This window comes from Mycetomoellerius zeteki, unplaced genomic scaffold (assembly GCF_001594055.1).
Source record: "Mycetomoellerius zeteki isolate Tzet28-1 unplaced genomic scaffold, Tzet1.0 scaffold285, whole genome shotgun sequence".
Lineage (NCBI taxonomy): Eukaryota > Metazoa > Arthropoda > Insecta > Hymenoptera > Formicidae > Mycetomoellerius > Mycetomoellerius zeteki.
Genome location: NW_017257266.1, coordinates 860,169 through 869,229, shown reverse-complemented (window position 1 = coordinate 869,229; position 9,061 = coordinate 860,169). Strand labels below are relative to the sequence as shown.

Genomic DNA, 9,061 nt, shown 5'->3' with positions numbered 1-9,061 from the left:
GCTCTTCCTTTGCCCTTTCTTTCTCTTCGGTGTTATTTTTATTTTCCCTATCTCCTTCTGTCTCACATTCCATCCAATTCATCTATCCCTTTCATGTTATTCCTAGTTATTTATAACTCTTTGCATGCAATTATTCATATCCGGTTGCCATGTCTCGAGCACTGTACGGCTAGGGCCCGAAGGTCCGTGCGCTGGAGATTTCATATTTCGACTGGAGGCCGGCCGATTGTTTCATTAAAAAAAAAAAAGAAAAAGGCACAGGGTTTAATTCGTGTTTTGCGATCGCTGTTACAGACTTTCTTTTTGTTATTAATATTTGACCAACATAAAGTGTCAACATAAAGTGTCAACACACAGAGTGATCCTTTTTATTTATTTATTATATTATACAATACAAAATTACATACAGTGCGAACACAATCACAAACTTTTTTATTATTCGTAAAATAACATAAACAATCACAGATTTTCTTATTACTCTGCACGTAATTTAAATATAACGCGGATATCACTGGATAATGCAATTAATAAATACCACACGCGAGCGAAAAGTTGGAGATCTTTCCCGTCTGTTGAAGAACTGGAGATTGGTCTCGAAAACTGGAGTCTCCAATCGAAATTTGGAGACCTGACAACCGTGAGAATTATCGAATGGCATAAGTATAACCCAGATAGCCAAATGCAGTGTATTTGCTGACATGTTACAGCAACCAATTTCGACAAACTCAGGACAAGGTGAAACAGCATTATGTTTGTTGTGTTGAACTCAATGGAATTCAAATTCTTGCGATGACAAATTGATGGCAATATGTCAGCATGAATATCCTCGACAACAACTAGTGTTATCATATTGTCAGCATTTTGTTAGCAATGAGCTCAAGATGAAACGATTAATTATTCGTTACTAACATGTTGTCGACATCATAATGTACCATTATTGCTCACAGTTTGTTCTAGAAATTTCGACAACTGATTACATATATAAGCAGTCATGTTGTTGTATTTATGTGTCCTATTTTGATGTCAGCAAATGTACAGCAAATATATAACAACATATGCAATGCATTAGTTTGCACAATACGCTACATCACACTTGGCTATCTGGGAAGTAATGTATTTATTAGTGCTTTCACTGTGCAAAAGGAATTATTCTATCTTTGTTTAACATTGGCAAACAACGATATAATGATTCAACTGTGTTACACTGTCTCTCTTACTGGAAAACATTCATTATCTATTTTTGCAAAGTATAAAAATTCTATGTTTTTCTTGCACATTTAATATAAAATTAGCCTAAAAATTATGTAAAATACAGAGATACAATGGTAGAGTCACGATTTATTTAATTAAAAGGATTAAATTGCAGTCTGTATATGTTACACATTAAATCCATTTCTCTATAATTATGGGACAACTCATTTTTCTATTGAGACACTCTAGTGCGAGTCGAAATTGGAGTTTCAAAAGTTTTTGTAGAGAATATAAATCTGTCATTCTATTATCATGAATAATTGCACTGCATCATTATTTTATAATTGCTTTTTTACACCATCCTTCCATAGAAATTTGATTCTTTTTAATTATATTTTAAAATCAAGCTTTTAATTTAAATATCATAACTATTCTATCCTGTAAGATTTAATATGATGATAATCTATAGAAAAAAAACAATGAAATCTTACATTTAACATAAATTTTAGCTTCAAAATCTCAAAAATATAGATCAGTATAGCGATTTATAATTAATTTCTCTCTGCAGTAAAAAGAAAATACGCTTTAAACTTACCTTAAGTGGTCTAGTTACAGTAAGAGTTTCGATAGTGGTCGTTTGAGGCATTCTTTTTGTTTTTTTATTTGCACTGTAATAAAGAAAAAAAATTCGTAACTAAAACAAAAACGGTGCAAAGAAGGTTTCTATATAAACAATTTTCAAATTATGCTTAAAGAAAAAGTAAAACGCTACAGAACTCCCCATTTATAAAAACTTTTATAAAAATAAATTTATGTTCAGTTCCAAACATACAAATCTACAACTGATCCTAGTTCAGGTAATAAGACCTTGACATGCTTGTCTTCAGTTTTCTGAACATCAGCTCCTATTATCAAAACAAATATTAGTAGAGAAAATCTGGTGAGCCTCTATTATCTAAACTGTTCGGTTATCGGAACTGTCCTATCTCTCGACATGTTCATATAAACGGAATTCTATTGTATTTCACTTAGGGCTATGTGTTAAGAAATCAAAAATAAAACTGTCATTCAACATATTCAACCAAAGATGAATATTTAAAGTGATCTATTAGGATATCTATGGATTTCAGAAAACATATAGAAAGACTGTTTTAGATCAAATATAGATTTAATCACAATCTTACATTGCAAGTATAACACAAACTTTGAATGGCATTTATATATTCTTATTATTCATATACAAAATTGAATATATGAGTCATAATGCAACAGTGTATAAAACTTAATATCTAATACCTAGTTCATATATTATGTATTTTTCTAATATCTGATTCAATCATATTTTTTATAGAATATATGCAGTTAAATCTAGAGATGTTCCAATTTCCAAAAAATCTTTCTAAACGATAATAGCGATTTTAAACTGATCTATTTTGCGAAAAATTGATTTTTCTAACTGAAAGGGACAATTTTAAATCAATCTGTTCACAAAATATCGCTTCTTTTTTTAACAAAGCGAGCTATTTCGAAGTGATCTTTCTGCAAAAAATCAATTTTTAGCAAATCGATCTCTAATTGCTTCAAAGTTGAACCATAGAGTTTCAGAGGAAAAAAGCTACTGATATTTCTTCGAGATACTGCTTCAAATATTTCACATACTTATGTAATTAAATCATTTAAAAATATGCAATTTGTGTGTATATACAGAACGGATACTAACTGTGTACAAAGTATAAAAGATTTTAAGGGATAATGATATTCCCCACACAAAGTGGAAGAAAAAAAATTTTTTTTTTTAAATTTCGAAAATCCATTCATTATTTTGATAAAACTTTGTATATGTTCAGTTTCATTAAAAAAGAACAAGTGGATTTCAAAATTTTTAGAAAAAATAACATTTTTCCTTCAATACCCTATATTGTTTGAATTTGTGTGAGAAATCATTCCTTAACTTTTAGAATATTTACAATTAGTATTCATCTGTATATCTTTATGTATATTTGTATTATATATTCTTTATATGTATACATATTTGTGTTATATACCTTGATTAGTCACAAAAAGCATTTTTCTCTCCATTGTCTCTCTTTAGTATTAGTTCTTAATCTTAATCACACCTTTTACATTTAATCTATTTATTTATCCTTTCCCAGAAGAATTAAAATCCACATTAAAGACATGCAAAGGATATAATTAAAAGAAACACACTTATTTATTGATTTCTTTCTCACATAATGCTAGCAAAGTCGACGGACGTTAGTATAATAGTAAATAATACACGAAACCATGGTAGAATTAATTCCACCATGACATAAAACTATTAATGCCAAACAATTAGCTTGGGCTGCGTTTGGAAACATCACCCGAGTGCCCCTGTGTATCATTTTATCCTTGTTGTTCATCTAATATTAAACAAGGATAAGATGATACATCTGATGATGGGGAGGTACCCAGGTGATGTTTCCGAACGCAGCCCTGAAGTCGGAATCAGCAAGACCCCCAACGGCCTCAACCAAACAGATGAAAGTACAAAAGATCAAAAACCTACGTTCTAAGTGTAATCTCGACGTGAACTGTCGGGAGGAAAATGAGCAGGTTTGCGCAAGTTCCTGTCCAATTGAACTCGTTCACGGGGAAAATTATATGTGAGCACGTTGCTAGTAAAAAGAAACCTCTCTCCGTCCCATCGCACGTGGTGCCACTGGCAATGTTTCAGTTTCGAGGGTAATCTGATGTCTGGTTTATTCTGGGAAACTCGGATCCGGAGCTAGATTCTCTCTTTGAAAGAATGTGCGTTAATTGTCCATATTACTTCGTCTTTTCATCGACCTGTCAGTTGTCACTTCTGTTGTCACAATCTCTCGGTCAGACCATAATCACTCGTCCGTACTCGTCGACCACAACTTGTGGAAGAATTTACAGAGGTTATGGGCATGACATAAAGACAAGGATGCTATTGAGCGTAGCCACGCCCATTGACCAATCAAAATATGTAGCAAGCATACGTCATCATTAAGCGCGAAATGCGAACGTATGCTTTTAAGCATGCCTTTCAATCCGAAAAATTTGCCGACTTCTCGATTATTCTTCTCACAATCGACTGTGGTTGGTCAATTTCTTACTCTTACTTCTTACTATTGTAAACGACGCTTAATGGCCCGTCTAGAATACACGTAGTAACTTGGTTTAAGAAGTAAGAGTAAGAAATTGACCAATCACAGTCGAATGTGAGAAGAATAATCGAGAAGTCGGCAAATTTTTCGGATTGAAAGGCATGCTTAAAAGCATACGTTCGCATTTCGCGCTTAATGATGACGTATGCTTGCTACATATTTTGATTGGTCAATGGGCGTGGCTACGCTCAATAGCATCCTTGTCTTTATGTCATGCCCATAACCTCTGTAAATTCTTCCACAAGTTGTGGTCGACGAGTACGGACGAGTGATTATGGTCTGACCGAGAGATTGTGACAACAGAAGTGACAACTGACAGGTCGATGAAAAGACGAAGTAATATGGACAATTAATCTACAATACACGGAGTAAGAAGTAAGAGTAAGAAATTGACCAATCACAGTCAATTGTTCTTCTCACATTGGACTGTGATTGGTCAATTTCTTATTCTTACTTCTCACTCCGTGTATTGTAGACGACGCATTAGACTTAAAATCCTATTGTAGATCCGGGGTAAGTCCGGATCTACAATAAATGTTTTAAGACTTAAACCATAAGAAATTGACCAATTACAGTGGAATCCGAGGGGAATAATCGACTGTGATTCGCTCATTTCTTATGACTTAAGGCTTAAAACCTTATTGTAGATCCGGGATAAAAGATACTCGGAGTTGATAGAGTCGAGTTTTGGAACGCACCCCAAATGGGAATCGCAACACGCCTCTGAATTCAAATCCTCGGTGGAAACTAGGCTTGTGACGCCATGGAAGGATGCTGTAATGCAGTGACACGACCATTGAAAAAACTGGAAGAACATACAAACCATGGCTGGTAACGGATGGGTCAGGAGATTCGACGTTTACACAACGAGAAATTGCAAGAGGTGAGAAAATTAAAAGCATTTGACACGCGAAAGAATCTCATAATCAGTGAATTTTCAACACCTGCCGTCGTATAATTAAAATACTGATTACACATTGAATACAGATCTCTCGAATCATGCTCGCCGCAATTTGCAATCCACGTGCATCCATGCAATCGTTCGTTTTAATCCAATGTGTATTTTGGTAATACACTTTAATTCTCATTATTAAACTGGAGTTGTGCTTATTATTAACTTCTATCAATTTGAAAAATAAAAAAAGTGATTATACTTCAGCCTACTTTAGAGGGTCTATAATTATGTTCACATTGCTATAGAAATTATTCCGAGATTTCGGACGGTGGAAAAATTGATCAATGATTAATTGGCCGAATTGTTCAAATGTGATTTGTTAATTCTTTCTCTATCCGAGACAAAGCTTAATTCCTGTCGGGATCCAAGAAGTCCATTTACAATTTTATACGTCGTGTGTTTGACTCATTTGCTTGTGTATATTTTAGTATATATATTTTTTATACTTGTGTATTTTGGGAGTCGATTGCGTATCTTGAAATGAGGTGAAAATTACAAAAGTGAGCAAATTTACTAGTTGATCAGTTAAATTATAAATATTCTAATGAATTTGCTCACTTTTGTAATTTTTACCTTATTTCGAGATACACAATCGATATCCTTCAAACGTTTATCGTATTGTGTATCAAAAATCCTTGATATAACTCCTAACATGATGAGTTTAATTGAGTATGAAATCATGATTATATTTGTACATGCACTACCAACTGAAGAAATTTATTTTAATTTTTATTTATCAAAAGAACTTGAACATGTAAATTAATTATGTTAATATTTGTTTTGCAGATTTCTGAAGTCAAAGTAAATTCTTCATCGTATTAAATAAATGGTAAGAATCATAAATATATAATCACATATCTTAATGTACATAAATCTAAATAACAGGATGATATGTTTATATTTCTGAAATAACAGGATAAAATTTTTAATGAAATTTTGTCCCATTATGATTATTTCTACATGCACTACCAACTGAAGTAAATAAAATAAATTACTCTTGAGAAATATTGTTGTCAGAAACTACTAATTTATGTTCCATTTTTGCAGAATATAAAGGAATGGAGATTAGCTTATGGAGATCTACACAGGTAAGAATACGAGTAATGGTGCAAATTTGATGGTGTGATGTAAGTACAGTCTGTTCCATAAGAGCGTACGGTTCCGCACTTCATTAATAGATGACGCATAGATGTTAAGTTTAGTTTTTCCGATTCTCTGAACAGTTCGGAAGAATGCTTTGAGGTCATATGGGTAGTATGACTTGTTTTGACTGTAACAGAGCAAATAACTACAATGAGTGCTGCGTATGCAAGTCGTTTTGAAGCAGTGTTCCTTTGCACACATCCGAAAGGACCGAAAATGTCGTATGCAGCTGCTGGACGCTACATGAAAAAGTCAGAAGGATTCGTCAGGAAGTGGGTGAAACGTTACAACGAAACAAAAAATGTCGACGACCTGCCGGAACGTGGCATCCGACGGTCAACGACGAAAAAGGATGACAAAGTTATCATCAAGATATTTGAGAAGAATCCTGGGTGTTCATTACGACGAGGGAAAAATCTTTTATTGAAAAAGGGTATAGATGTGAGCCTTAATACTATTAGACAACGATTGCTTGATTCCGAATACGGTTGGCAATCTAAGGAGAAACAGCCCGTACGTTCTTGTTGAACAGACTGTATATGTACATACACATAACCTACACAAGAAAACATCAGAAACTAATGACTCTGATTTAAAAAAAGTTTTTTTTTATTTAATCATGGAATTAAAAATGAAATCAAAGTAGTTACAAAAATAACATATATACTTTATAATTAATGTACCAATTTTATATTTTAAATATGGCAAAAGGAATGGGACAAATGCATTGCAATGTAAGGAAAATGTATTCGAAAATTACTTGAAAGATTAAATAAATATTTTATTAAAAATTAAATTTGTCTCATTATTCTTTGATACACTCTTGTACATATGTAATACTTAATAACAAATATTACTGTGTTACAATCAATATACACAATGTGTTTGTATAATAAATATTAAAGATGTATCTGTTTATTTTTTCCTGAACAAACCTTATATGTATATAATAAGAAATAAAATATACTTTTTGTCATACAATTGAAAAAAGAATTAGATCAATGCTATTAAGAAATGTATTATGGAACTGAAAGTCAACAGAAATAAGTTGACTAGTAATTCGTTGAATTATAAAAGCAAATGAAGCAATGAAAGCTCATAGTGCTTAGAAAATGCACTTAATATTGCACTAAGTTTATCATGGAATAAATCTTTTTACTTCTCTGGATAACATTTAATAGGAGGTACATAAAATAAATTAAAATATGCACTTGTACTACTCTTGGAAAACGTAAAAGAAGAAGAAGGCACTTTAAACCTAGTAGGTAAGCGAAGTAAAAATAAATATTCAACACAAGTATCAAAAATTTACAGTGCAAAAATAATGCAGTGACAGCAATGAAATGCACATGTAAAGGATACGGCACATTTATTATCTCTAATGATTCTTTCATTAGTTTTTCTTTTTTTTTTTTTAAGCAATGCTTCATAAATTGACATGTTCATTATGCACGTTAGCATTACAAAACTACGAATAATTGAGATGGACCAGTAAAATATGAAATTCTAAACGATGCGTCCGGCGTCGAATTTCTGGGTACCTACTACTTTGTTATAAATAATTTTCATATCACTATATGCGTTAGAAAATGTGTCAGTAGATAACTTTTTTTGGGATAATGCTTGCGCCATACGATGAATTCAAGATTATTTGCATCAATAGTATGACCAACTGAAATTCACAATGTTATCAATTGCAACGACTTTTGTTAAAAAAATTATGCTCTTTATTTGGGTCTTTAACGTTATCTTTTCATGGTAAAACCACGCGTATTGTTCACAATACATTGCGTAGTGTCAGTATGTGTCAGTAATTGGTTTTCGACTCGACGATAATGAGATTACGTGAGGACACGAGTCCCCAAAAATAATACAATTCTCGTGATAGAGTTGCGTGTGTCAAGTACATAAAACTATATTAATAATATACTTTAAAAATATCATATAATATATATATATATATATCTACCCATATTTACCTACAACATAATTTCCTTCATGCGTATATACATACATATGCATATGTTGTGCGTTCTTTAGTATCCAACATATGTATATGTATATCACAAGTATCATAAATCTTCAAGGCACTCCAGATGTATATTACATTCATATTTTACAAGTTGTGTTGTCCAGCGTTTAATGAACGGGGCATTTTGACGAGACGTAAAACACAGGATTATTTTACTCGTTTTAAAAGCGACGTAATAACGTCCTGTATGCACGTTTATACAGCATATGAAAGAGGCGATGCAGGCATTAGGAGAATTAGAAATATCTTTCCTTTTTTTTCTTATATCACTCGAATGTGTAATTACTTTTATAATTTTTTTTCTCTACGTCGATGCCAAGTACTCTGATAAAGCGTTCAATTTTAAAGCGCCTTCATTAGAAGCACATCATTTTCAATGCTGCTTCCCAATTTTCTTTTGTGAAACTAGACATGTATGATTTCATTTTGTGACAAATCGTAGATTAAGACCTATTTACGGTAGATGGAAGCGCGTCTCGCCATGGCACGGTTTTTACACGCACAGGAAACAAGTATATTATTTATGTCGAAAGGAAACACACAGTATTGTACAACGCTCATTAAACG

General features: G+C 32.5%; 2 protein-coding genes across 3 annotated transcripts in view; one reads left to right on the top strand and one right to left on the bottom strand.

Moving 5' to 3' along the window:
- The window catches only part of LOC108724235 (transmembrane protein 47), a 6,613-nt gene extending 2,508 nt beyond the window's left edge, over positions 1 to 4,105 (bottom strand). Inside the window, exons 1-2 of the mRNA XM_018450488.1 lie at positions 3,740 to 4,105; positions 1,787 to 1,859 (exon numbers count right to left, since the gene is read on the bottom strand). Coding sequence (XP_018305990.1) covers positions 1,787 to 1,837 — 51 coding nt within the window. The 5' untranslated portion in view covers positions 1,838 to 1,859; positions 3,740 to 4,105. The remainder of the gene's footprint in view (positions 1 to 1,786; positions 1,860 to 3,739) is intronic.
- A 1,036-nt stretch (positions 4,106 to 5,141) lies between these two features.
- On the top strand, positions 5,142 to 7,071 carry LOC108724242 (uncharacterized). Of its 2 annotated transcripts, XR_001936687.1 has the most exons (4): positions 5,142 to 5,247; positions 6,106 to 6,148; positions 6,367 to 6,407; positions 6,543 to 7,071. XR_001936687.1 is itself a non-coding variant. In XM_018450495.1 (3 exons), the coding sequence occupies exon 3, from the start codon at positions 6,613 to 6,615 to the stop codon at positions 6,988 to 6,990; it is 378 nt and encodes a 125-aa protein (XP_018305997.1). In that variant the 5' UTR covers positions 5,142 to 5,247; positions 6,106 to 6,148; positions 6,367 to 6,612; the 3' UTR covers positions 6,991 to 7,071. The 2 variants fall into 2 exon arrangements, 1 of the variants encoding a protein (XP_018305997.1); XM_018450495.1 differs by having other exon boundaries at positions 6,367 to 7,071.
- The last annotated feature ends 1,990 nt before the right edge of the window (positions 7,072 to 9,061 follow it).

What these genes read in the sequence shown, in the direction of transcription:
- LOC108724242 (XM_018450495.1), top strand. Translation starts at nt 6,613, where the DNA reads ATGAGTGCTGCGTATGCAAGTCGTTTTGAAGCAGTGTTCCTTTGCACA.